This window comes from Solanum lycopersicum, chromosome 11 (genome assembly GCF_036512215.1).
Source record: "Solanum lycopersicum chromosome 11, SLM_r2.1".
Classification (NCBI taxonomy): Eukaryota; Viridiplantae; Streptophyta; class Magnoliopsida; order Solanales; family Solanaceae; genus Solanum; species Solanum lycopersicum.
In genome coordinates, this window is record NC_090810.1 from 57706153 (window position 1) to 57733897 (window position 27745).

The following is a 27745-nucleotide window of genomic DNA, read 5'->3' on the forward strand; positions in this document are numbered from 1 at the left end:
GATGGGTCTGAAATCTCTCAATTCCTTAGCAACCTTCTTCTTTGGGATGAGAGTAATAAATGTTGCATTCAAATTTTTTCAAACACTTCCCGCTACATATGTACATTTGTATTGTATACACACATAGAAGGGGAGAGAGAGAATGAGTGCGTATTATTAATGAGATGGATGGACTCCTTATAAGGCTTGGGCAATCCTCCTCCCTTAGCGCTAGTTAGCTTTTGGAGTGTGAGTTAAGCCTAAAACCTAATTTAACATGGTATCAGAGCAGGCCCGTTCTCACCCAATGTTGGGGCCCCCAAAAATTAAATTGTTCACGCACCAGATGGCGTGAGGTGGGGTGTTAAATAATGACAAAGTTCCACATTGGTGGTTAATGAGATGGGTGGACTCCTTGTAAGGCTTGAGCAATCCTCCTCCTTTTGAGCTAGCTTTTGGGGTGTGAGTTAGGTCTAAGACCTAATTTAACTGGTACTGCAATCAATCATCTGGTGCAAGAAAAGTATCTTTTCTCCTCGATGTGTGCATGTACAAATTGGACAATCAGCAAATTCAACATTACATTGCAATGCATATCACCACTGTACCAATGTTCTAAATTTGTCCTAAGAAAGCAGAGAGGAACTTGTGGAAAATTTCATCGGGAGTTCCAGCAAATTTTGTCCTCCAGGTGGAAACACATAAAATAGCAAGATTTTGCTTTCAAGGATGCAAAAAGTTACCAGATCATACAATTTATTTGAAACTAACTTTAAAATGTGAAATACTTATATGAAACATTAACAGGAGAAATGTGAAATTCTAACCATTGACGAGGAATGACATGGAATATTATTGCTGAGTAAGGAACAAATATATGGGCCTGCTTGGACATAATTCTATTACTTACCACTAAAGGTAATACATATGTTTGTTTCAGGAAAAAAGGGGTTGTGTGTTGTGTGGGGGGGGGGGGAGCAATAGTATCAGTCTCTATGAAGGAGATAAGCATGGGAAAGTACCAAGAGTGCTTGTTTTCTTTTAGAATTGTTGGAGACAATGAGATCCCTTGAAACCTCATTCCTTGAAGAGGTTAAATACCGGCGACCATTCTGCAGAACTCAAAAAAGAACAAAGTTTGGAAAACTGAGATGATCATGTTTCTAACCAAACTGTTACAAAAACTATAAAGAAGCAACTCGTATTATCTTGATACAAAGAAACATGTAAAAGGTGATCTATCACTGAAAGAGCTTGCAACAATTAGGAATCTTCTTACTAGAACAACAAAGTTCAAATGCAACAACATGAGCTTCTTACCATGCAAATGACATTCGCAATCTTCAAGTCTCTTTCTAGTTGTCTCACAAGATCCATTCCCTTCACTGCCAATATAACAAAAAAATTCAAAATTAGAAGGTAAAAGTTCCCATGTTAAGTAAATGAAAATAACCAAAGAACTACTGACTTCCTATTTAGGGACTCGTAAAATGTTTAACATCAATTCCATCAATAATGTTATTCTGTAATTCTATAAAATTTTCACAAGTTAAGCAATTCAAAGGTAAGTATGGAAGAGGGGAACGAAGGGGGACGGGGGGGGGAAACTATTTTTTTATAAATCATTAGTTGGAATGTGAGGGTAATGAATAACCCTAACAAAAGGGCCATCATCAACGTTCATTTAAAGGAATTGGGTGTGCTGTTCTTGTATGTTTTCAAGAAACTGACATGGAAATGTTGTTTGACAGTATTGTAAGAAGTATTAGGGGAGGAATGTGGGTGAAATATGATTTTGTTCCAGCTAGTAGGGATGGAAATGGGTCGGGCGGGTTGAGCCTTATCCCACAAAGATAAATAAATTGAGACTTGGTATTATGTCTCAATGTATTTATCTTTCAAATTATGTATTATTACACTAGTGGCTTGTACACTTGACAACCAAGTTTTGGGGTATTTGAGAATGACTAAGTTTTCCAAGCTTGTGTTATTTTTAGTTTATTTCCGCATTTCTTCGTATCATTGGGTTTTAGGATAACTTGTCTTGGTGGGATTAGACGGGTATCATCATGTCATTTTTTTTGGTCATGACACACCATTTCTTACCCTTTTTCCTAATCTTTTACACATCTAAACAAGATACAAAGTAATAGAACTACTATTGCACAAAGAAAGTAAAAGTATTAAATAAACAAAATAGACTGAAATAACATCAAGAATCAATACTCAGAAAGCATTAACCAAACAAATGTGGATGAGACAGAGACCACAGTAACCTACAAGCACTTTTAATGGTTCCACTAGATTGAGGGGGAAAACACCAAGAACAACTCTTACCCATTACTTCATGATGCTCCATAACATGCCGAGACAAGCGCTCAGAAATTCTGTCCAGCTGTGATAATCTAAGAGTGGCCTATAGTTTAATACATAGCAGAATCATTTTTTTAGTAATGAAGAATTCACTTATACAGTTGATACATATCTTATAAAAGCATATTGGTAAAAAGTTCCAACGTTCTTTTATCCATGACAAAGCCAATTATATAAGGTGATTTCTACACTTTTTTGTACTATGAGTTGCGTTTCTTATGAAAGGAGAATTGTTAACAAAATAGGAAAGCAGCTGACCAAAAAAAACATATACGCAATTCCATCAAATAAAGGAAAAATCCAAGAAAACCAGCTCCATCATGTCATTGCAGATTACCAACTCATAAGCCATCAAACAATCCCAACTACTTTTTACAATGAATAAATGTGAAGCAGAGTGGGATAAACAGAGTGGAGTCTCCAACTATTTTACTCTTACCAAATGTACAAAAGCACGAAATATTAGCACAATTCCAAGCTTACCCTATTATTGAACCGAGCCCAACCAAGCTTACTATGCATCGAGCCAAGTGCAGCTCGACCGAGCTCGATCGAACTTTCCATACTATACTAGGTACAGAATATATATAATAAATAAGGGAAAGACTTCTCGAACTAATGGTCTTAAACATGTCCTGACAGGAGATCTCTGTGGCTATAAGCATGTCATTAACACAAGACAATCTTAAGAAATGGGGTTTTCAGTTGGTCAACAGATGCAATATGTGTAAGGGAAGTCTAGAGAGTGTCAATGATCTATTTTCTACATTGTTCAGTGGATATTAACCTATGGAGTACGTTCTTTTGTATTTTTGGTTTAAAGTGGGTCTTGCCACAACAATTGAGAGAGGCATAAATAAGTTGGAGCCTGTGAAGAGCTGATAAGGCCATCAAGAATATCTCGAGGATAGTTCATGCTGTGATTTTTGTTGTTTGAGACATGAGGAACTGAAGATGTTTGGTGGCATCTCAAGTCCAAATTACTCTCAAAGTAAACGTTAATCGTTTTTGTTGGATCAAAAGTTAACATTGTATTTAGTACTGAGCAATTTTGGACTTTGTTAGCTCCTAGTGAAAGGTTGACATTTGTAAAGGGGCTGTCAAATCTTCCTTTTGCACTTTCAAATCTCTCTACCTCCCAAGGTAGTAATGTTTGCGTACACTCTATCAGTCTACCCTAACCAAATCCACTTGTGGGATTACACTGGGTATGTTGTTGTTGTGTCATAAAATAAAGATGTGTATTGCTAATTGACATACAGTTTAAACATAACAAACAACAATCAAACTTGTATAATGTGTCAATAACAAGTATTCAAATGGAGGATCTCTCCCTCCTCCACCCAAGAGAAAGAATTGAAGTAATACCTGATCTTCCAAGTAAGCTAATTCACTCTCTTCAGATGGCATATGCTCCAGAATATGTCCGACAGGATCAAATTCCTATACATATCCCAGGAACTATCACAAAAATTGTAGTCATATGGATTGCAACTGCTTAAGTACAGGGACAACTAAGGGGAAGAAAGGAGATAAAATGAAGTAATAGATGAATAAAAAATAGATCTGCAACAAGCTGGCAATGGGGGAAATCATCATCTGTACAACCTCAACTCTGTCCAGCATTATAGCTCCCACTAGCATGTCCCTCCCATCCCACTGTGCATGAGAGCGCGAGTGCGTGTGTGAAATGTTTGTAGAAATTTCAAACATTTGGAACCCATAATTTTGAAATTATAATAAGTTCAGGAATAAAAACCTAAATGCTGGACCCATCAAATTAAAATTCAGCATCCACCTTTACAAGGCTAAAGCAATGTCAATTTTTAACCTAGATCTTCCTTCTTCTGTTTTTTCTGGGATTGCTTTTTTGCAGTGATCCACTAGAGAATGTACATGACAGAAACACATATGACTACAATATTTATTAAGATGCAAAAGGTGAACCTCTTCATAGAATTCTTCCTCCAGCTCCTCAACAACTTGATCAGGAGGTTTGCTCCCATATATTGAGCTCAGTTCTTCCGAGCTTGATGAAAGAGTGTATCTCTGATGAGGAGGTAGTCCAGCTAGAACACGTGCAAGTGCAGCAGCAGCTGCAGCTCGTTCAGGAACCTGAAGGAAAACTTTCATCTTGTGAAAAGGGAAAAAAAAGGCGAAGATTGTTCATGGCATAGTCATCAGAATAACAGTAGAAATAACGATAGTGCAAAAAAATGTTAACCTTATCATAATCCCTTAGAAAGAAAAGACTGAATTATGGCACTTCTATTTCCAGTCTACCAACTAAAAAAACACAGAGGGAGAATGCATGCAACATGTTTATTGTTCTTTAACGCTTACACCCCAAAAGTTAACAGATGAAGAAATCTTTAGTCATAAGATACAGTGTACACATACGAAAGAAGTAGATACCTTCAAGAAAAGTACATAACATGCCATCCAATTTCTACAATCATTACTCTTAGGTATACCAACCTTTTTAATGACGCTTAACCCAATTCCATTGAAGGTGAAGAAGAGAACAAATAGTCTTAGAAATAATTTATTTATTTATTTTTGAGAACGGTAAATAAAAAGGCAAGTAATCACACAATTACAATGAACCTAGGAAATCTACTGATTGATCTACTTCATCTATACCCTCTTCTTTACACCAAAAATATAGAGTATTAATGCAGTTTTCTTTTACTTGGGTTAGTAATATTCTCAAAACATCTATTGTTTCTCCCTCCAAATTGACGACCATATGCAAGAAGAAACTAGATTCCACCATTTTTCATGTGTTTCACTCCCCTCTCATCTCATCCAGCAGCTTAGTAGATTTGCTAATATAATTTATTGTGGGATGGCAATGCTGAAACTAGAAAAATGTATCGGCAAAAAGTCAAAAGATGCTAGCCCCCAAGGCCTAGCTTGAGTGGTAAAAGGCGGAGTATTTGTGGCTTAGGTGGCAGGTTCAAGCCCCATAGCACGCAAAGCGAAGCTTGATTTTAAAGTGGAGAAGGGTAGAGGAGCGGGCTCATTATCCACGGAGTTTAGAAGGTTGTGATTGGTCCAAAGGGCCGAACACAGACGGATTTCTCGGTTATCAAAAAAAAGTCACCAGATGCTAAATAGGTGGTGTCCTTGAGGTGAGGAATATTCAACGCAAAACGGATGCATGAAATAAAATGTTGCAGAGGCTTAATGAATGAAAATTGTTCTATAGATATCTGTAATTATCGCTAAGAGCCTGTTTGGATTGACTTTTGGCTTATTTTTATTATTTTGACTTAAAAGCACTTCCTTTTTTATCCAAACACTACAAAAATTATATTGGCTAAAAAGCACTTGAACAAGTCATATAAACAGGCTGTAAGTATGGTAAAAGACAGTTTTAGAGATCCTAAACCTGATAATTTTCCTTATGGAGCTGATACCCAGAAGCAGATTGTTAATCCGTGGGGAGGGAGAATTCAATAATACAATTAAACTGACAGGTGGGGAATGGGAAAGGGGAAGAAAGTCAGATTATGGAAAGACTTTTGGAGAAAAGCTGGACTGCTTAAAGACCTCTTTCCAACCCTGAATAGCATTACTGTGAATAATAACCGATTGTTGGCTGATTACTTGTCTAATGTTGGTCGTAATATTCAGTTCAGACTGGGAAATCGCTGAAGCTGGTCTATTTCTGCAAAATTCAACCGTGATACTAAATGATTGCAAAGAAGACTCTCAATATTGGTGCTTTTTCTTTTTTTATAAGTTAAGTATTAAAGACTCTCAATGGTGGTTAATGAATTGAGAAGGAAAGCTTACTGTTAAATCCTTTTATGACCTGCGGCAGAGAGAATCAGATGAGTGCGTTGAGACCTTGGAATATGCTGTGGAGAACTAATGCCCCACCCAAGTTGCTTGCTTTGGATGAGTTGCCTCACATAGAACATGCTATCCACAATTAATGCAACATATGCTTTTTATGTGAATGTGCTGCAGAAACTGTGAGTATTTATGGCCGGAGTGAAATTTACTTGGCAACTTTGGTCCTTATCTTTTAATGTTTTGGGGGGTCCATTGGCCAGTGCAACAAAGCTTCAAATATTTGATTAGTGGTTGACAGGCACAGATGATTAAAAGAAAACCAATTTGCCAATAAAATAAAATTTGATGCTTCAAATATTTGATTTGTGTGTGGAACAAGCTGAGACAGTCAACCATCTTTTCTTACATTGTAAATGGACAGAACAACTATAGAATGTTCGCTAGCCTAAAAAGGATTAGGTGGGTGAAACTAGATGTTTTAGAGGAGTACTTAGTAGCTGAAACAGGGATGGAAATGTTACAAAGGAGGAGCAGAGACGGAAGATTGAGTCCCAGCATGCATTTGGTGATTAATCTGGAAAGAGTGAAACAATAGGAGCTTCGAAAATGTACAAAATAGTCTTCAGGGTTTCAAAATGAAGTGTCTAGCTCTATTCTACTTTTTTGGTGTAAACATAGTTTATTAGCTCAAACGGAAGACATCTTAGATGTTCTTGATTGTTAGGCAACACATATAGTTTTGAGCTTATGATAGATTGTAATACTTTTGAAGGGGAACTACACTTTTGGTTGTAGCATACCTGTGGATATATAGAGTAAGGTTACCAGTTTTTTTTAAAAAAATTACCTTGCCATGATCCAAGAAAGGAAGTATACCACATGTGAGAAGAAGAGCATTGCACTCCTAGCATTCATGTGTGTATAACATAAGAGAAAGGAATGTGGAGAGGCTTCAGAGGAGAGGAACATTACTTTGTATAACTTAGAGCTTAGTCTTAATATTAGCTTAACTTTAGGAGCACCCACAAAATTCCTATAAGCATATTATTGATATCTTCTTTTGAGAACCATAATTTTGTCTAAGCTCTCTACTTATTTTTACCTCTTTGTATGGCGGGGGGTCCTTCCAGCATCAAATAAGCATTACTTTCATGAAAAAAGGGAGGATTTCATGAATGAGACCACTACCAAGTAAAGTTTTTTGGCACTGTTATAGTGCAACTTTAATATATATATATATATATATAATAATAAAATAAAAAAATAAAAGTAGCTAATCTCAGGGAGCTCTATAAGCTTTTCAATAACCACAAAAGACCTTCTGGGTAAAAACAGCATTTTTATCGCAAGCAAGAGCTTGGAGATGCTCAAACACTTCCATAACTACCTTATCTCACCCAATCGCTTAAAGTTTTAATCAAGTTGTAGTCTCCAATTTTCAACATAAAAGTTAACTCCATTCTGATATCATTACCGTAATTTCTAACACAACCACCTCAAGGACAAGTTTTAGTCTATATTTTTTACACTCAACCATCTTAGAACACCAGCTGCCTCCTACAAAATTAAACTAATTCTAATCAAATTGTACATTTCATTATTCCAAACCATTCAGATAACTCAAAATTACCTAACACCTAAATAACACTACCCGCTGAGAAATAAAGATCACCATAGACAACCAGAAGCTGATAGCAGTTGTTCGATCACATGTTTGCCCAAACACACATACTAGTGCCCAGTGACTTAAAATCCTGAATACGCCTCCAATACAAAATTAGCAAAAAAAGTTGTTCAGATGTCGCGGATGCAAGATAGAGATATCAGGTTCAGCTAAACCAAGTAATTTTGACACGAAGCATAAATTTATGAATAGAAACTACTAAATTGCAACAAGTAGTAAGGCAGAACTTATGCAATGGGTGGTTCCTGGTATAAAATTGAACTAATTCTAATCAAAATTTTACATTTCAATGTTCTAGACCATTCAGATAACTAAAATTAGCCAACACCACAATAAAACTATCCACCAAGACACAAAGATCAACATTTAGACAACCTAAAGCTAATAGCAATTATTCAATGTATTCACTGACATAATTAGGACTTAAAATCCTGAATCCACCTGAAAGAGGGCAATCAGAATTTACCTCCGGACGATCAGAAGAAGAAGGGAGAAGACCAAGAGATCTAGCAGAACGAACGGAACTCAAAATCTTCTCTCCAACTTTAGACAAGTCCATACCGTCGTCGCCTCCTTGAGAGAAGAGCAAAGACCCCAAAAACAAAAACCTAGATAATTCAAACCCACCTTCGCTCAATTGACCGCCATTGAAGAGAACAAGTGGAATCAAAGGAAAAGGCGGAGAAGAATTTGACTGCATTTCAATCCACAATTCCCAAATCAAACCTTTTCGATCTCATACTTCTGAGATCCGGATCAAAGAAGAAAAAACTCTTACTGTTGTGATTCTTTTACAATGGCTGGCTTCAACACTCGCAATACGATTGAGAAATTGTTGATATTCTACTGATGTAAGTGAAGAAAAGTCTGCAAATTTGAGTTGTTGAGTAGAAAAATGGTGGTGAGGTTAGACTTTTTTGGTTGATAATTTTGGTGGTGACATGTGAGAAGAAAGCAAAAGGTATGAAGGAAGATGGCTCGGGGCTCAAATTGATCGTTTTGGTGGGACTTGGTAATTACATGTTTATTTACACCTTGTTTGGTCAATTGATTTGGCCTCGTTATTTTAATATATTTTTATTTTATTTTTATTTATTATTTAATAATTATATTTTTTATATATTTATCTTTTCATAATAGATTTATTTATCATTCAAATTATAAATATATGGCATTATGTAAATACGGAAAATAATATAATTTTATCTCGATATTGTATTTATTAGAAGAATATATTATGATATGATACAATACAATGTGATACAATATAATATAATATATTATGAAATAATACGTAACAATTATCCAAACAAAGTATTGAAATAGGCATTTGAATAATCTAATTTACGACGACGACAACAATAACAATTATCGTATCGAATGTGTATGAATAGGATAAAGTGTACGCACATCTTGCTTTTATCTTTATAGTGAAGTAGAAAGATAGTTTCCAATAAACCATATGTTTAAGACAAAAATAATCTAAAATAAAGATGTAACGAAAGTACCAAAGACAATATGTCACGACTCAAGGGTACACTCTAAAAGTAACATATAAAATATCTGTATATTATAAAAGTAATCAATGAAATAAATAAATATATTCAAAATAGTGAACGAATAAAATTAAACTGATGGGGCAATATTGTAATTTAGATAATAAATAAGAAAACAAAGAATTTTACTCATAAATCGCATTTGGTGAATGTATATGCCTTATTCTCTCAAGTCTTTCTATCTAGGTATGAGAAAAGCACTTTTTTCAAGTTTCCAATTATATGACCTTTTTAAAAATCTTTTTGTATTATAAAAGTAATAAATTAAATAAATAAATATATTTTTATAATAATGAACAAGTAAAATTAACCAGGAACGAGTAATATAGTAATTTCAATAATAAATGGATGACATAAAATTTTACTAAAAAATCACATTTAGTGAACACAGTTTATGCATTATCTACTCATCTCTTTCTATTTAGGTATTTGAAAAATGTTTTTTTTATGTTTTAAACGATATGACATTTTTATAACAGAAAATATTTATCTTTTCTTAATATTATAAAAGTAATAAATAAAATAAATAAATATATTTTTAAATAAGTCAAATAATAAAATTAAACGGAAGGGGTAATATAGTTATTTCAATAATAAATAAGAAGACATAAAATTTTGCACATAAATCGCCTTTGTTGACCGCGTTTTATGTCTTATCTTATGAGCTCTTACTAATCATGTATCATAGAAGTGTTTTTTTTCATTTTTTCAATGACATGACGTTTTATATGAGATAAAATATTTATCTTTTTTTGATATTATACAAGTAATAAATAAAATAAATATATTTTTAAAATAGTGGACAAATAAAATTAAACGAAAGGAGCACTATGGTAATTTCAACAATAAGTGAGATAACACAAAGTTTACACATTATTTGGTGAGTGCGTTTTATGTATTATCTTCTCATCTCTTTCTATTTAAATATCTGAGAAGCTATTTTTCAAGAATTCAACGAGAAGAAATTTTCTTAAAAGATAAAATGTTTATTTTTTATTGATATTATAAAGGTAAAAAATGAAATAAATAAATATATTTTTAGATTATGAACAAATAATATTAAATGAAAAACATAACATAGTAATTTCAACAAGAAATGAGATGCCACAAAATTTAACTCATAAATCGATTTTGGTGCACACGTTTTATCTTATCAGCTTTTTCTATTTAGGTATCTGAAAAGCATTTTTCACATTTTTAACGATATGATATTTTATTAAAAGATAAAATATTTTTATATTATAATAGTAATAAATGAAATAAATAAATAAATTTTAAATAATAAACAAATAAAATTAAACGCTTTGAGTGATATAGTAATTTCAATAATAAATAAGAAGACACAAAATTTTACTCATAAATCACATTTGATGCCTTATTTTCTCAATTATTGCTATAAGGTATATGAGAAACGTTTTTTCAAGTTTTCAACGACATGATGTTTTTTGAAAGATAAAATAATTATTTTTTCTTGATGTTATATAAGTAATAAATGAAATAAACAAATATATATTTAAAACAGTGGACAAATAAAATTAAACTGACAAATAAAATTAAACTAAAGGGATAATATAGTAATTTCAATAACAAATGAGATAACACAAAGTTTTACTCATAAATCGCATTTGATGCATGCGTTCTATGCCTTATTTTATCACCTCTTTCTATTTAGATATTTGAGATGCATTTTTCACATTTTCAACGAGACATTTTTAAAGGATAAAATATCTATATATTATAAAATAATAAATAAAATAAATAAACATATTTAAAATAGTGAAAAAACAAAATTAAACAGATGGAGTGATATAGTAATTTCAACAATAAATAAAAAAACACAAAATTTTACTCATAAATCGCATTGATAAACGCATTTAATGCCTTATTTTCTTAACTCTTTCTATTTAGGTATGGGAGAAACATTTTTTCAAGTTTTCAGTGACATTATGTTTTTTTAAATAGATAAAATAAATATCTTTTCTTGATATTATAAATGTAACAAACTGAAACAAATAAATATATTTTAAAATAGTAGACAAATAAAACTAAACGGAATGAGTAATATAATAATTTCAACAATAAATGGGTGACATGAAATTTAACTCATAAATCTCGTTTGGTGAACGCGATTTGTGCCTTATCTACTCATCTCTTTCTATTTAGTTATTTGAAAAGCGCTTTTTCATGTTTTTAACGATATGATATTTTTTTAAAAGAGATTTTTTTTTTCATAATATAAAAGTAATAAATAAGTATATTTTTAAATAAGTGGGAAAACAAAATTAAACGGGAGGTGTAATATAGTAATTTCAATAATAAATTAGAAGACACAAAATTTTGCACATCAACTATATTTGCTGAACGCCATTTTATGCATTATCTTATCAACTCTTTCTATTCTGATATTCGAGAAGCATTTTTTCACATTTTCAACGACATGAAGTTTTATATATGATAATATATATATATTGATATTATACAAGTTATAAATAAAATAAATAAATAAATTTTTAAAATAGGTGACATATGAAATTAAACGGAAGGGGTAATATAGTAATTTCAACAATAAATGAGACAACAGAAAAGTTTACACACAAATCACATTTAATGAGTGCGTTTTATGTCTTATTTTCTCATCTCTTTTTATTTATATGTATAAGAAGCGTTTTTTCAAGTTTTCACCGAGATAAAATTTTCTTAAAAGATAAAATATTTATCTTTTCTTGATATTATGAAAGTAATAAATGAAATAAATAAATATATTTTAAAATTATGGACAAATAATATTAAACACAAGGGACAATTTAGTAACTTCAACAATAAATAAGATGACAAGATATTTTACTCATAAGTCGCATTTGGTGCACGTATTCTATGCCTTATTTTATCAACTCTTTCTATTTAGGCATTCATTATCAAAGAAGCATTTTTCACAATTTTAATGACATGCTATTTTTTTGTAAAGATAAAATAATTATATTTTATAAAAGTAATAAACGAAATAATAAATATATTTAAAATAGTGAACAATAAAATTAAACGGAGGGAGTGCTACAGTAATTTCGATAATAAATAAAAAGACTAAAAATTTTACTCATAAATCTCATTTGATGAATTCGTTTTATGCCTTATTTTCTTATCTCTTTCTATTTAGGTATGAAACATTTTTCAAGTTTTCAATTACATGACTTTTTCTTAAAAGATAAAATATTTATTTTTTCTTGATATTATGAAAGTAATAAATGAAACAAATACATATGTTTTTAAAATAGTTGACAAATAAAATTAAACGGAATGAGTAATGTAGTGATTTCAACATCAAATGAGATGACACAAAATTTTGCTCATAAATCACATTTGGTGAATGTGTTTTATGCCTAATCTATTCGTCTCTTTTATTTAGGTACTTGAAAAACGTTTTTTCAAGTTTTCAACGATATGACATTTTTTTTAAAGATAAAATATTTATCCTTTCTTCATAATATAGAAGTAATAAATAAGATAAATAATATTTTTAAAATAAGTGAAGAAATAAAATTAAGCGGAAGGGTTAACATAATCATTTCGATAAAAAATAAGAAGACACAAAATTTTACACATAAATCGCATTTGGTGAATGCGTTTAATGTCTTATCTTATCAACTCTTTCTTTTTAAGTACTCGATAAACTTTTTTTTTCACATTTTTAATCTGACTTGACGTTTTATATAAGATAAAATATTTATCTTTTCTTTTCTTGATATTATAAAAGTAATAAATAAATATACATTTAAAATATTAGACAAATAAAATCAAACAGAAGGGATAGTATAGAAATTTCAACAATAAATAAAAAGATACATAATTTTACTTTTAAATCGTATTCGTCGAATATTTTTTATGCATATACATATTATTCTTTTTTTGAATGCTAAGACAATCCCGCAATCGCAACAACCTTAGTCCTGCGGATAAGTATTGGATAAACCCTCATTATGTACCTGTAAACAATATATAAAAAATAAATCGCATTAAATAAACTTTATACGACATGCTTAACTGAAAAAACATTGAGAGAACATCAATTTTGAGTCATTCATGTGAGTGAACACCTCTAAACGAATTGAGTCATTCGAGAAAGGAAAATGAAAATTATATTAGGATAATAATACTTTTATTTGTTTTAGTGAAAATGTTTACTTAATCAACTGTTTAACGGGCAAACCCCCAAAAGGTTCTATTTATTTCTCTCTCTTTAAACGCCCCACGAAAAAAGAAAAGCACCGAAACTCCAAAAAAGGTACTCCCCTTTACAGATCTCCACTCGGCAATCGCTGTATAATTCCTCCGGCGAACGGAGTTCCGGGATGTCACGAAAGTTATCGGATAAAGGAATCGACGGCGACGACGAGAGGGACGAAGAAGAAGAATATTCCGATGAAGAAGAAGAGGACGGAGAAGAAGATGAATATGAACCAAGGCTCAAGTATCAGAGGATGGGAGGCAGTGTGCAATCGCTTCTTTCAAGCGATGCTGCTACGTGTATTTCCGTCGCGGAGAGAATGATTGCCCTTGGTACATACAGTGGAGCCGTTCACATTTTAGATTTTCTCGGCAATCAGGTGATAGTTTTTTCCGTTTCGCATTGAGTTTTTTGAAAACATGACTGAGGTTTATGTTACTGTTGTGATATAATTTAGCTGGAAAACATTGATCAGTAGTCAAAATGCTTTTAGGATAACTGCTTTGTCAATTTTAGCTTTGTTTTTATTGATTGTTTGATTTTTTTTATTTGAGTAGAGGGAGACCAAATTTACTTACTCTAATTTTTAGAGGTTATGTTTACTTGAGAATTGTGAGCACATAGATGCCATTGCAATAGCTTAACATATAAAGTTTCTTTTCTTTTTACCCAAGGCTGTGGGCCTTGTGGTCAATGAAGCAGATTTAGAACTAATGAGGTTGCATGTTCAAAATGGGACACGAAAACACTGGGTGATTTTTTTTTCTTCATTTGTCCTAGCCTTGATAGATAGAGTTACCAGATACATGTTGCTAGAGGACAGGTTAGACTTGTGCCCGCATGCTGCAAGATTGAGTTTTACTTGCTCAACGAACTCGATTTCTTTTTATGTCTTTCTCTACCGGGCCCCATTTACGGTTTTTGTCCAGTACCTCTCGCTTCGTGGAAAAGAAATTCATAAAGTCCTCGGTAGGATTGGTAGCATTCCCCCTCAAGGCACAATTCCGAGAAAGAATCTCTTGAAAGAGAAAAAAACATTCATGTTTACTTTCCCTGATTTGCAGATCTCTGTTCTCGAAACCGTGGAAGTAGTCGAGGAGCGCTCGAGCTGGTACAAATATCATGGTTATCAACAAAGAATAATGTTCCTTCTTTTTAGGCTTAAATTAACTCTTGTGATATGTGATGCACGTCACTTTTGTGATGTACGCTAGGCTAGAAAATAATAAAAAATGGTTTACTTTTTTAGTTTGCAATTTGTGGTGCCATGGATTTATGTAGTTTTAGACTCAGATTCTTGACCTTGAATGATGATCCGTAAAATAATCATCAAGATGAATCCAGAGGGGATTAGACATTTGCAGCTGAAAGATAGTTTAACAACTTTCTAGTTAATCGAGAGGGGATTAGACATTTGCTTCTTTTTACTAGCAGGAAATTTTTTTCCTTTTTGTTTGTTTTCGTTTTTTAACATAGCGAAGTACTCAACTTCTTGAGAAAAACGTAGAAGCTTAGTTGAACTCATGGAATAAAGTATGTGGAAGTAAAGGATGCCATAAAAAGTATGAGGGTTGAAAAGCTTGTAGTCTAGATTTTATCCCTTTTGGGAAGTACATTGGAGAGGTTGGATTAATATGACTACCAAGCTACTCAATGCTTTATTAAGGAACAAGTAAGAAACTACCTTGCTTCAGGGCTCAGGCTATTCAAAGTTGTATGAACTATCAGATATTAATCTTATGGTCATATGAAGCTTTAGGAAATGTTGATATATCATAGACTTAGGAACACTAATATGGGGCAATAGTGAATCAGGTTAGACACATGCATAGATCTATTACAGAAGCTATACCTTCATTAGGAAGTTTTTTTTTTTTTTTTTTGAGAACGGTAAGCATTAAGGACATGTTGGAGACCTCCAAAAACTTCAGATAGAAAAGCAAAAGAAACTACAGCAATTATAAAAAGCCTAGAAAATCTACGAACTGTCCAACATGACGCAACTTCCGAACAATGGAGGTCGCATATCAAGGTTGAAGGTTAGTAGGGATAGAGTGTTGTCTTGACCACCACATGCAAGGTGGTATTATATTATACCATTTCTTTTGGCATTTGCTCTACTCTCTTATTTCAGCAACTAAGAAGATCTGCTGTGTGCTCTGGCATTATCTACTGAGTTTGTGATAACTGAGAAATAATGTCCAGCAACTAAAGAAATGCATCATCTCACAACTGTTTATGAGGAGTAAATCTTTAGATCTGCATGTGGCAGTCAAATAGGATTGTGTTACTTCAGTTTTGATATCAAAGATCTTTTTGAAAAAAACATCATTTAGGATCTCCTATAGTAGATAACCAGGGTGTTTCTGTAATCTCTATTCGTAGCAAGGCTCTTGCTCGTTGGTTTAGGTTTTCCAAATCAAGAAGTCACTTGTTCCTTACTTAAATCTTAAAGAAGCTTTGTCTGCCATAGGTTAAAGAGTTTGCTGCTCACACTGCTGCAGTCAACGATCTTTGCTTTGACACAGAAGGTGAATACATTGGAAGCTGTTCTGATGATGGGTCTGTCATAATAAATAGTCTTTTTACTAATGAGAGTATGAAATTCGAGTATCATCGTCCAATGAAGGCTGTTGCTTTAGACCCAGATTATGCAAGAAAGTCTTCCAGAAGATTTGTGACCGGTGGTTTAGCTGGTAATTTGTATCTTAATGCGAAGAAGTGGATGGGCTATCGGGACCAGGTTTGTCTTTTGTCCATAGTGCTGGTGCATTTACCTTTTCTCATTGAATGAACATGAAAAGACTGTGGGAACTCTTGATTGGCATTCATGTGGTTTTCTTTGGCAGGTTCTGCACTCTGGTGAAGGTCCAGTTCATGCAGTGAAGTGGCGGACTAGTCTCATTGCCTGGGCAAATGATGCAGGAGTTAAAGTTTATGATGCTGCCAATGATCAGCGCATAACTTTCATTGAACGACCTCGTGGAAGCCCACACCCTGAACTTCTTGTCCCTCATATAGTTTGGCAGGTAGGTTTCAAGGCTGTTGTATAAATCTGTATCCGTTGATCATTTGATAGTAGTTACGAGAGATTTGCATGCAATGCACGACTGCTGTGTTGCTTTATGTTTCCCAACACATTTTGTAAGCGAAACCGTAATCGTATCTTTTCTGTTTCAGTTGTTGTGCATGTTGTTACTTCTAATTATTCTGGACAACCCTCATTGTTTTACATTCACATTCAGGATGACACTGTTTTGGTCGTTGGATGGGGAACCTCGGTGAAAATTGCATCGATAAAAACAAACCAGAACAAAGGCTTGAATGGGTCATACAAGTATATAACCATGTCTAGTCTGAATCAGGTGGATATTGTGGCATCCTTTCAAACCAGCTATTTCATTTCAGGAATTGCTCCTTTTGGTGATTCTTTGGTTGTTCTAGCTTATATTCCTGCTGAAGAAGATGGAGAGAAGAACTTTAGCAGCACTATTCCCTCCAGACAGGTATCTGTTTTCTTCTCTCTGGCATTGGACTTAACTGATCCGCTGGATCAAATTCAACGTATTTTGCCCTTTCTGTTTTATAAATGAGTTATCTTTCTTGCTAAGTTTCACTTCTATCGGAGGTTGACATATTTTGAGGGAAAATGCTTTGTCATATTTGACGCCAACCCTTGACTTCAAATGGTTGTGCTCGACGTGAATGTAAATTGCAGTATCATAATGATCAAGACTGTTGAATGAAGTCTTTTGATGCTATATATGCACTTAGAATTTCCTTTCCCGTAGTACCCAAAAGTGTGACCTAGTGATCAATGGAAGTGGATGCACAATCTTGGATACCAGGGCTCAAGTTCCAGCAGAAACAAAGCCTAGGTGATCTTTTCCGTCAGCTTAAATCTTGGTGGCAGAGTTAGAGCCCGTTTGGATTTGCTTAATTTGAGCTCCAAGTGTTGAAAAGCACTTTTTAGGTGTGGGAGCATAAAATATGTTGGATAAATGTAAGTCTTTATGATGAAAAAGTTAACAGATTAATCAAAGCAAAACAGTTACTAAGCTAAAATAAGGCAAAAGCAATAAGTTGGACAACCCAACACATTGCTTTTGTCTTAAAAACACTAAACTTAAAAACTACTTTGAATTTTGACGAACACTCCAAAAAGTTGAAAAGAACTTAAAAGCAACTTTTATGTCCATCCAAACAGGCTCTTAATACCACTTTGGTGAACGTTAGTAGATACCTTATAGAATAATCGAGATTCTAGAGTGCGCAACTTTGATCCCAACACCACTTTATCAAGGGAAAAAAGAAGACAAATTTTCTTCAGCGTTGAACTTTTTGACCATATTTGATGTTATCAACTAGGATTAAGAACCGCTTGAGAAACAAAACTACCTGTACTGACCATTGTGGGCAAGAAGAAGATGAGTAAAGGGGGGATATAATGGCTTTTGTGAATTAGGAGGCATAAGTAGAAATGTCTGTTACCTAAAACTCAATAGAGATGTTCTTTTTGTGAGGTTTAAGTAATTGCATAATTATCAGATTCCACTCTATGCTAGATTCAGAAGGTCTTTCGGCTACCTATATTATGTCGCTTAAACCTTGTTTTGGTCCTAGATGCGCGGACTCTTCACTTTTGATGCCGCACCCATCTCGGATTCTCCAAAAATACACTACTTTTGGCGAATCCGACACGCACCCGTTGACATTTTTGAAGAGTCCAAGCAACATAGGTTTTGGTACAAGTTTTACAGCTATGTGATGCATCAAATCTATTTTTTGATTGACATAGTTATGAGATTGCTGAGTTCTTGCCTTCTATATTCCACTGTTGGTTTAAGTTATATTTTCTGTACCAATGTACTTTTTTCTTTAAGTTTTAGAAGAAAAGAGAAAAAGTCTTTTCTCATCGACCACTACATGTCTTTGTGTCCTTGTAATGTTTTGGGTTAAAATTTGTACCCTGCTCCAGATGTTTTGTGTTGCATGACCTTCCTCAACTTTTAGTACATTCTCAAAGCTTTATTTCATTTATGGACCTGGTTGACATTTCTACCGAAGATGCCTATTCTTGTTCTTATGAAGAGGAAAACATTCCTAGTAGTTCTGAATTTTTTTGAGGCTGAAAAAAAAAATCAGAACTACTAGGAGGAACAAAGATATAAAGAGTGTTAATCTTAAGGGGGGCAGTAGGGCTGGCAAGAAGGTCATCTGGTAAGAACACTAATTTAGTCTTATGCAATTAGTGAGGGGTTTGTGTTTGTGTGCTTCTGCTTATTTGGATAATTTGTTTTAATGCTTTTATGATGCATAAATTGAGACAGTTATGTGCTTCAGTTATAAGTAGAGGATCTATAAGTTCAAAATTAGATAGCGAAATGTATTTAATTCTCACTTTTACTGGCTAGCCTTGCCAGTTTTGGCCATCTCAAACTGCCATGTTCCTTGTAGCTTCTAACAACAGCAACAACTATGCCTCAATTTTAAAACAAGTTGTAGCTCTCTAACAGATGAACTGTTCTAGATTTGGTTGCCTCCACCATATGGCTTTAATGCCTTGAGGCATTTTGCTTCTCTGTTGGACATTCTCCTAAACGTAGTTTGTTACCCACTAAATGCTACTGAAATCCATGTTGTTTAATAAGGGTAATTGGTGATAGTTGCTAGGGTTTGTGAATTCATCCAACAGGGAAATGCTCAAAGACCAGAAGTTCGTGTTGTGACATGGAATAATGATGAGCTCGCTACCGATGCTCTCCCTGTACATGGCTTTGAGCATTACAAGGCGAAAGATTATTCGCTTGCTCATGCTCCATTTTCAGGTAACAATTCAGTGTTTATAAGTTTTCATCACTCTGTATTCATTTTGTGCACTTGATAGATTTTTTACTAGTCAATATAACATAATCAAATGATGTAGGTAGCAGCTATGCAGGGGGTCAGTGGGCTGCTGGTGATGAACCCTTATACTACATTGTGTCCCCAAAAGATGTGATTATTGCGAAGCCAAGGTTGGTAAAGCTTTTCTCTTATTATCTTCATATGTCAATTCCTATGTCATTATGCAAATGCACCAAGCAAAGTGAGGTTCTTTTATGTTATCTGCCGCATAGGCTCTGGTTTCTCTCTCTTTTACCAGGATCGATCTGTTCTGAACAATTAGTGCTCAGTTTTGTCCTTTTATTTCAAGTGTAACCTATCATTTATGATGCATATTTTCTGTGTTGGATAGCGGCATTTTAATGATCTGTCTTCAAATTTTATAATTTAAAGCTTGGTCACGTAACACCTAATATTATTGTAATTCAAGATTCTAAGCATATTCATATACCAAAAAGTCGTACATTGTGGAGCTATAATAGGCTACAAAGGTGTAAAGCAGAGAGAAATATTTAAATAAAGCAGCAGCATATTAAACTGAATTAGGAAGGAGGGAGGGTGGGTGGTTTGGGAAAAACAAGTGAAGGAGGAGGAGGAGGAAGGGGAAGAAGAAAGCTGGAACTTGAGAACAGAGAAGCGTAGTAGCAGAAGAACAACCTTAATCAGAAGCATGGTGGCATCCAAGCAGAAAATTAGGGATAAGGTGGTGAATAGACGAGCCAAACAAAGTTCCATTTGGTCTGGAAATGTAGGACTTTCCTGTAAAAGGGAGGCTACACGTGCTCAGAAATTAAAAAAGAATAAAAAAATCAGAAAAATGTATTATACATGTCTAGGCATGTCCATGTCCTGAAAGTGTCTGATCCCATTAAGGACTTCAATTTGATACCAAAAAAAGTAACTCAATACCTATGTCTAGATGGATGTTGAATTGATAACTCAATACCTATGTCTAGATGGATGTTGAATTTCCATTCAGTAACATTTATCTATCCAACAAATTTTATTTTATCAATCAAAAAACATCCATCTATCTAAAGAATGACACTCCCTTCTGTTTGGATACAGGAATGCTGATTGACAAAAAAATTTAATTTACTTCTATGGTTGATTGTTAGGGACACAGAAGATCATATTAATTGGCTTCTCCAGCATGGATGGCATGAGAAAGCTTTAGAAGCAGTTGAGGCCAATCAGGGAAGGAGTGAGCTCGTTGATGAGGTATTTTGTTTGAATGTGGGTTTATATTGATTTTTTCATCAAACCGATATAATTTTCATATATGTTCAGCTTAATATAGGTTAATCTGTTGCTATGATGCTCAACAACTTCTATATGTGTCTTTTATATATAAATGATGGGGAACGGCTAGACCAAAGGTTTGCGAGCTATTGCATAGGAGTGAGGGTTTTGCCCCGGTTGGTTGGGCTGTTCTTTTATAATTTTGCAACATTGCAATAGCTAGTCCTCTGTGTTTGAGATCATTTATTGTCCTTCTCTCCTTTCTTGGACGTTCCCAACTACTCCGAGAAAGTGTTCTTTTTGTGCATCACACCACAAGTACTCTGCAACTACTCCTATCAATAAGATAAGTTTCTAAGTTATTGTATGCCAGCCTTATCTTTCTAAGTTATCGTTTGCCACCCTTATCTTCTCTCTGTTTCTGCCTGATGGCCTAAGTGGTATATCTCCAAAATTGTGTGACACAACTCACTTACATTCATGGATAGTTTCCATATTGAGTTTATGCTTGATTGTTGATTTTCCTTCATACCTAACATAATGCATGAAAGGATCCTTGAATAACCATAGGGTAACCTGAAAATCCTTAGCAAAGACTTCTCAAGACGTTCTATTTTTCCATAGAAATATACTCGTTCCCACCTTTGAAACACTTTGGTAATGCTCCCAAATAATAAATCAGAGCACATGGAGCCATTTCCTTACCTTTGTTTTTCTTGATCATATTTCTAAAATTTGGCTATCCACTAACAAGATACTATTATAGATTTCCTCTCACAAAAATTGTCTACTCAAATCAGGTGGGTTCGAGATACCTCGATCATCTGATTGTGGAAAGGAAGTATGGTGAAGCGGCATCTCTATGTCCAAAATTGTTGCGAGGATCACCTTCCGCATGGGAAAGGTATAAATATCTTAAAACGATGAAATATGTCGGAAATCTTTTAGTTATTGAGGTGCAGCTGGTTATCTTTTCCAGATGGGTTTTCCATTTTGCACATCTGCGCCAACTGCCTGTGTTGGTCCCGTACATCCCAACAGAAAATCCAATATTGCGTGATACAGCTTATGAGGTCTGCACTTTGCTACTATGTCCATTAGTTTCTTGAATGACTTCTTATACACACCTAAAGAGAGTCAACAACTGAATCATTCCTTATCAAAATAAAAGTCAACAGCTGAATCATTTTTTACATTAGGTAGCTCTTGTTGCTTTGGCAACAAATCCATCTTTTTACAAGGATCTCGTATCAACTGTCAAATCCTGGCCACCTGGCATTTATTCTACATCGCCTGTTATCTCAGCTATAGAATCTCAGCTTAATACCTCATCTATGACTGATCACCTCAAAGAGGTAAGTACAAAGGAGTTACAGCTCATGTTTTATGTTCTACATATGCTTTCTTTGGGTACATTTATTTATCGTGCTACTTTAACATGTAGGCTCTAGCAGAATTATATGTGATTGAGGGACAACATGATAAAGCTTTTGCTCTTTATGCGGATGTAAGTTCGGTGCTCTATTAAATTTATTACCCTGGAGGAGGATGCTGACAATTGTGTATTAAGAAGTTGACTTCTTTTGCTCTTTGTTCAATTGTTTTTGCTTTCAGCTTATGAAGCCGGATCTGTTTGACTTCATTGAAAAGCATAATTTGCATGATGCTGTGCGTGAAAAGGTATGGTTGTATATTAGGCTGGCTGAGTTCATTATATAACTCTTATAAATTACGTTTAGAAAGATGTAATTCAGCTTAATGGAAAATAAAAACTTTATCTTTTTCCCTTTTCTGTTCTATTTTTCTTTTTGGTCAATTGACGCTTTACTATTTCTAGAAGGAAATAAATCCTGTTTTTGTCTTCTTGATATCTTGAATCAAGAAGTAAGAGACTTTAAGGACATAATATTGGCCATCGGTTAGGTAATATGGTTCTAAAACTCTTCACTTATGATTGTCTAATTATCACGGACTGACAGGTTGTCCAACTAATGATGGTTGACAGCAAGCGTGCTATACCTTTGTTGATCCAGCATAGGGACTTTATATATCCACCCGAAGTGGTGTCACAACTTATGGCTGCAAAGACTAAGTGTGATTGTCGGTACCTTTTGCATTTGTATCTTCATTCACTATTTGAAGTGAATCCTCATGCTGGACGGGATTACCATGACATGCAGGTTTATATAGAATCACCCTGGGATCTTTCACTTTAAAGTTTATCTTGTGGTAATTTGTAGGTGAGGTCTATGTGGCATGTCAATGCATCTTCTATGATGAGAAATTAAGAATTGTTGAATTGTAATTGAAGGTATATGCAGTGTTTTCCTGTTCATGTGGGTGCCCTTATCTGATTTTGTGTCACTTGACAATTTGTTGTATTATTACTAAGTTAACATTTCCATATGGTAACTCAAGGACATTAAGCCCTTGGCATACTCAAAATTGGTAAGATGGGTCCAAACTGATAAGTAGTTACTGAACCTGTAGAAAAGTTGATGCATTACATTGATGTTATTTGTTCAGCAACGTTGTCTTCAAAATACTCGGTTGTCGAGCGTTGTATAAATCTTCAATTACTCGAGAAAGAGCTGCTTCATTGACTAGCCCTGCCTTATGCTTATAAATACCTTAATCCTGAAACAACCTTTCTTCAGTGTTCCACATTATAAGTTTCTCACCGTCTCACATATGGTGGATTCAACAATATCATGCCTTTGTTTTTTGGGAAACTTAAATATCTCCTCTGTTTGATTCCGTCATTTGTCTTGGCATACCCATGTCAAACTGGTGTGCCATGGGTGTGAAGAATCCATATAAATTCTTCAAAATACGCAAATTTAAGAACATTATGTACAGGTCATGAGTACTTACTCTGGCATCAAATATATCTATAGATGAATCCATGAAACATAGAGTATCTCCATCGAATTGATCAGGCTAAAAAAGAAAACTGGTGTACAAGTATTTCCTTATGCCTTAAGGTTTTTATGCCGCATTTTTGTGTTTTTTTGTCTTTTATGTCAAGCATAACTTGGTGTGTGGATGTTTTTTTTTCTTTTAATTATTTAATTCATATTTGTGGATTCTATATTGGCGTCCACTGATTTTGTTTCTCCTTGTTATGATTTCTGTAGGTCGAGCTTTATGCTGACTATGATCCAAAGATGATGCTTCCCTTTCTCAGAAGTAGTCAGCATTATACACTTGAGAAGGTTTTTGTGAATGAAAAGATGACAAGTCCCGTTCTCTGGCTTTTTGTTCTTCTTATTGACCTTTTCTTCTTTAATGAACTACGCTAGGCTTATGATATCTGCGTGAAGAGGGATTTATTAAAGGAACAAGTTTTCATCCTTGGAAGAATGGGGAATGCAAAGCAGGCCCTTGCTATTATCATAAATAGAGTGGGAGATATAGAAGAGGTGGGTTCTTGCTGATTTGTAGTCTTAATATTGCTTTTCTGAATTTGGAGTTAAACAGACTAGCCTTATAACTACTCACATGCAGGCCATCGAATTTGTAAGCATGCAACATGATGATGAACTCTGGGATGAGCTGATTAAGCAGAGTCTTAATAAGCCTGAAATGGTAAACCATCACCTTCTTTTTTCCTTCTTTGGTAGAGCATAGGAGACCGTATAAATATTATTTTAACGTTTGCCGTTTGGGATTAAGTTGCCTTATTTTTTTACAGGTTGGTGTATTGTTGGAGCATACTGTAGGGAATCTTGATCCACTTTATATTGTAAATATGTTGCCCAATGGCTTGGAAATACCTCGGTAAGTTTGTCTATCTATTAAGTAAACTCTCACATTTTCATGGGTATGACTCTCAAACAAGATACATAAAGTTTTTTGCTTTTATTCTTTTGGCATTAAATATTTATATTGCTGGCAAGTCTTCTTGAATAGTGAACTAGGAGGAGGTAATACTGTAGTCAAAGGCGCGCTTAAGCCCTGAGGCGTGGTTCAAAACGTGTTGAGCGCTTTGCCTCGCTTTATGTTGTCTTCAGTGTCATCATCAAGGTTCTAACCCAAACTTCTTCTTGACAATGAGCCTCTTCTGAAGAAGTGACAGTCAACAATTGATATTTCAGTTAATCATTATTTTTTTTTCAATTTCTTTGGTCACAAATTTGTCATTCATGTTTTTGATTATAAGTTTTGGACTAAACATAGATATTTGTATTTTTTTTTCTTCCTTTGCACCTTTTTTCATTAAAGCACACGCTTTATTTGCGCTTAGAGCCCCAATGGACCTTAGAGCCTTTTTGCGCTTTTCGCCTTTGATAACACTGGGAGGTAATTTAGACTCGACCTGATATTGCTTTTCCATGAGCATCATAAGTTAATTTCTAGATTCTTAGTGACACTTGTTGGATGTTGTGGTCTGTATGTATGATGTAATAGGATAGTCAGATTGGGTTTGCAATTTATGATGTGAAGTGCTGTTTATTAATCTTGAATCTCTTAGCACTAATCTGAATGTTTTGCAATATTGCATTCCATTGCAGTCTGAGAGATCGTTTGGTCAAAATTGTCACTGATTACAGAACAGAAACTTCTCTTAGACATGGATGTAATGACATACTCAAGGTACATTATTTGTAAGCCTACCTTCCACTGTATTTACATAAGATATGCTTTTGTTGGCAAGTTATGATGAAGTTATTCCGTTGATGATTTGATTGCACTGCCAGGCTGATTGTGTCAACCTGCTAGTCAAATACTACAAGGAAGCAAAGCGTGCAATATGTTTGAGTGAGGACGTTGATCAAGCACATTCCAAAAGAAATCAGCAGAGGGCTTCACATTTAGGAGAGAGAGTCATTAGTATGAAATCCATGGAGGTTAAGTCAAAAACCAGAGGAGGTGGAAGGTGTTGCATATGTTTTGATCCGTTTTCTCTACAGAACGTATCAATTATTGCCTTCTTTTGTTGTCATGCCTACCATACAACTTGTCTCATGGAGTCCACCATTTCCATTGGTGGCGATAAAAAAGAGGCTGGGGCTTCTTCCAAGGGCACTGCGTCATATTTTGAATTTGATAATGGCAGTGATGACGATGATGAAGAAGAAGATGACGAAGATGCTTCTTCAGGTACCCCTCGGATGCGTTGTATTTTGTGTACTACAGCTGCAGGTTGACTATCTGTTTTTTTTTTTTTGCTTGTTTGGGTGTACCATAGTTTTGTTTGGTGTGTGCATATATCATGAGCATGTGTTATTATTATTTATTAGATAGAGACTGCTTTCTAATGTTCTATATCTGTATTTTAGGAATTTGTACTGTATTTATTGATTGAGTCGAATTCTCTGCTATCCCTTTCAATTATTAGGGACGGCTTAACACATAAAATTCTCCAGATTATTTGTATGGTGCTGTTCTTTTTGGAACAGACTTTGTGGGTTTATAATTCACAAAAAATTGCTTCAATTTCTTGGTGTTCATCTCTCCCTCCCCTCTTTTTTGATTTTTGACATTTAACCTTGTGAAATCTGATTACGAACACCATATCAATGAGAAAGCAGTACGAAAGCACAGTGCTAGTAGTAATGAAATTGAATACTGGATAGAACCAAATTCCTACATTTGGTGTCCTCTGGTATTATTGGTCATATATATAGGATCATCATATTATTCCTGTCATTCGCCTCTCTCGAGTAATTTCATGACACACCTCGTATATCCAAAGGGGCCTAACAAACTACTATAGTGCTTATGGTTTCATATGTGGCAATTCCGCCAAGATCTCTTTGTTAGTTGGGGGAAGAATCCGCCTGAATCGGATTTTTTGAGGAATGTATCGAGAGAGAATTGGATTTGGTTAGACAATGTGTGGTTGGTAAACAAGGATTGGTTTTTTAGCAAGGTACAGAATGTATCGTCAAATATTCAAAATGATTCCACAGGATATAGTTTTGTTCAAGTAACGAATTCTAGCCAACTGAAAGGATCTTCTGATCAATCCAATAGTTGTGAGTTTCTTGGGTCTTTTCTGCTACGCCTATCCATTCATCAATTGACATCTAGAGGCAGGTGAGTAATAGTTAGTCACATTATCAAAAAATTTCTTGTCCTTCTAAAAATAATTTATTATTCACAAGTTCATATCTGACATAGAAATACCATTTATCACTATCCTAAATTGGAGGTGCAAACTTGTTTTCTATTTAAATTCAATTATGATGACAAAAAAAATACCAATATGATGAAGACAGTTTGGCCTTTTATGAATATATTGTCAACCACCACGTGTATATATGGTCAAATATTAGAGGTGGTTAAGAAGCATATTGTACTCCAACCCCCGGCTAGTATGCGGTAGAATGTATTTTATCATAGTAAAAAAAATCTAATATCGTTTGTCTGAATATTTTTTTTTGTTTTGTAATAAATGTTGTTATAGAGAACAAACAACGTAACATATCATATATGAAGAAATAAGAATCAGTTTTAAAGGAAATTTGACCATTAAAGTAAGAAGTTGTTATAAAGATCTATGATTGTATTTTATAAATTTATGAGAGTTAGATCAGAAAAATTTGACTGTTAAAGTGAGAAGTTGTTATAAAGATCTCTGATTGTATTTTATAAATTTATGAGAGTTTTTAGATCAGAAACAAATGTAATATTGTTGCAATCAGTGTTTTAAATGGGGCGAGTTCCACGGCGAGTATTGGGATGGGCTGTACCAAAAACGCTCTTGGGCGTAAATTAAAAACGTAGCGTAAACTCTGAACATAAAAACGTAAGTTTTGGATTTAAAAACGTATGCCTAAGCGTTTTTATTTTTTGTTGCTTTAAAGCATATTTTTATTATTGCTTTAGTGATATTTTTCAAATAATAATTATAATACTTTTTTCTTTATTATTAATACTTGTCTCAAATTTTTAAAAGGTTTACTTTTGCTTATTTTATTAGTAACAAAACTATAAATTTGAATATAGATGAGACTACGCCCTGTAAATTCATGGAATTTACGTTCAAATCTC

The 27745-nt window shown here is 34.1% G+C and overlaps 2 protein-coding genes across 3 annotated transcripts in view; one reads left to right on the top strand and one right to left on the bottom strand.

Annotated features, from left to right (window-relative positions):
• LOC101265610 (uncharacterized) overlaps positions 1 to 11226 on the bottom strand; it is a 29276-nt gene extending 18050 nt beyond the window's left edge. The window contains exons 1-6 of one of the 2 annotated variants that reach the window (XM_004250944.5): positions 8307 to 11226; positions 4300 to 4467; positions 3721 to 3795; positions 2317 to 2395; positions 1300 to 1364; positions 1002 to 1091 (exon numbers count right to left, since the gene is read on the bottom strand). In XM_004250944.5, coding sequence (XP_004250992.1) covers positions 1002 to 1091; positions 1300 to 1364; positions 2317 to 2395; positions 3721 to 3795; positions 4300 to 4467; positions 8307 to 8540 — 711 coding nt within the window. In that variant the 5' untranslated portion in view covers positions 8541 to 11226. Of the gene's footprint in view, positions 1 to 1001; positions 1092 to 1299; positions 1365 to 2316; positions 2396 to 3720; positions 3796 to 4299; positions 4468 to 6153 lie in introns of both variants that reach the window. The other variant, XM_026028407.2, reaches the window with a different exon arrangement.
• Positions 11227 to 13576: 2350 nt separating this feature from the next.
• On the top strand, positions 13577 to 26185 carry LOC101265892 (vacuolar protein sorting-associated protein 41 homolog). Its single transcript, XM_004250945.4, has 19 exons — positions 13577 to 13997; positions 16092 to 16361; positions 16468 to 16647; positions 16864 to 17124; positions 19314 to 19446; positions 19545 to 19635; positions 20623 to 20725; positions 21547 to 21650; positions 21726 to 21819; positions 21946 to 22101; positions 22191 to 22253; positions 22361 to 22426; positions 22726 to 22926; positions 23884 to 23961; positions 24049 to 24168; positions 24254 to 24334; positions 24441 to 24526; positions 25261 to 25342; positions 25447 to 26185. The coding sequence occupies exons 1-19, from the start codon at positions 13743 to 13745 to the stop codon at positions 25894 to 25896; spliced, it is 2874 nt and encodes a 957-aa protein (XP_004250993.1). The 5' UTR covers positions 13577 to 13742; the 3' UTR covers positions 25897 to 26185.
• The last annotated feature ends 1560 nt before the right edge of the window (positions 26186 to 27745 follow it).

What these genes read in the sequence shown, in the direction of transcription:
- LOC101265892 (XM_004250945.4), top strand. Translation starts at nt 13,743, where the DNA reads ATGTCACGAAAGTTATCGGATAAAGGAATCGACGGCGACGACGAGAGG. An exon ending in GGATGGGCTATCGGGACCAG is followed by an intron (nt 16,362 to 16,467) that starts GTTTGTCTTTTG and finishes TTTCTTTGGCAG; the next exon opens with GTTCTGCACTCTGGTGAAGG. An exon ending in TCCCTCATATAGTTTGGCAG is followed by an intron (nt 16,648 to 16,863) that starts GTAGGTTTCAAG and finishes ATTCACATTCAG; the next exon opens with GATGACACTGTTTTGGTCGT.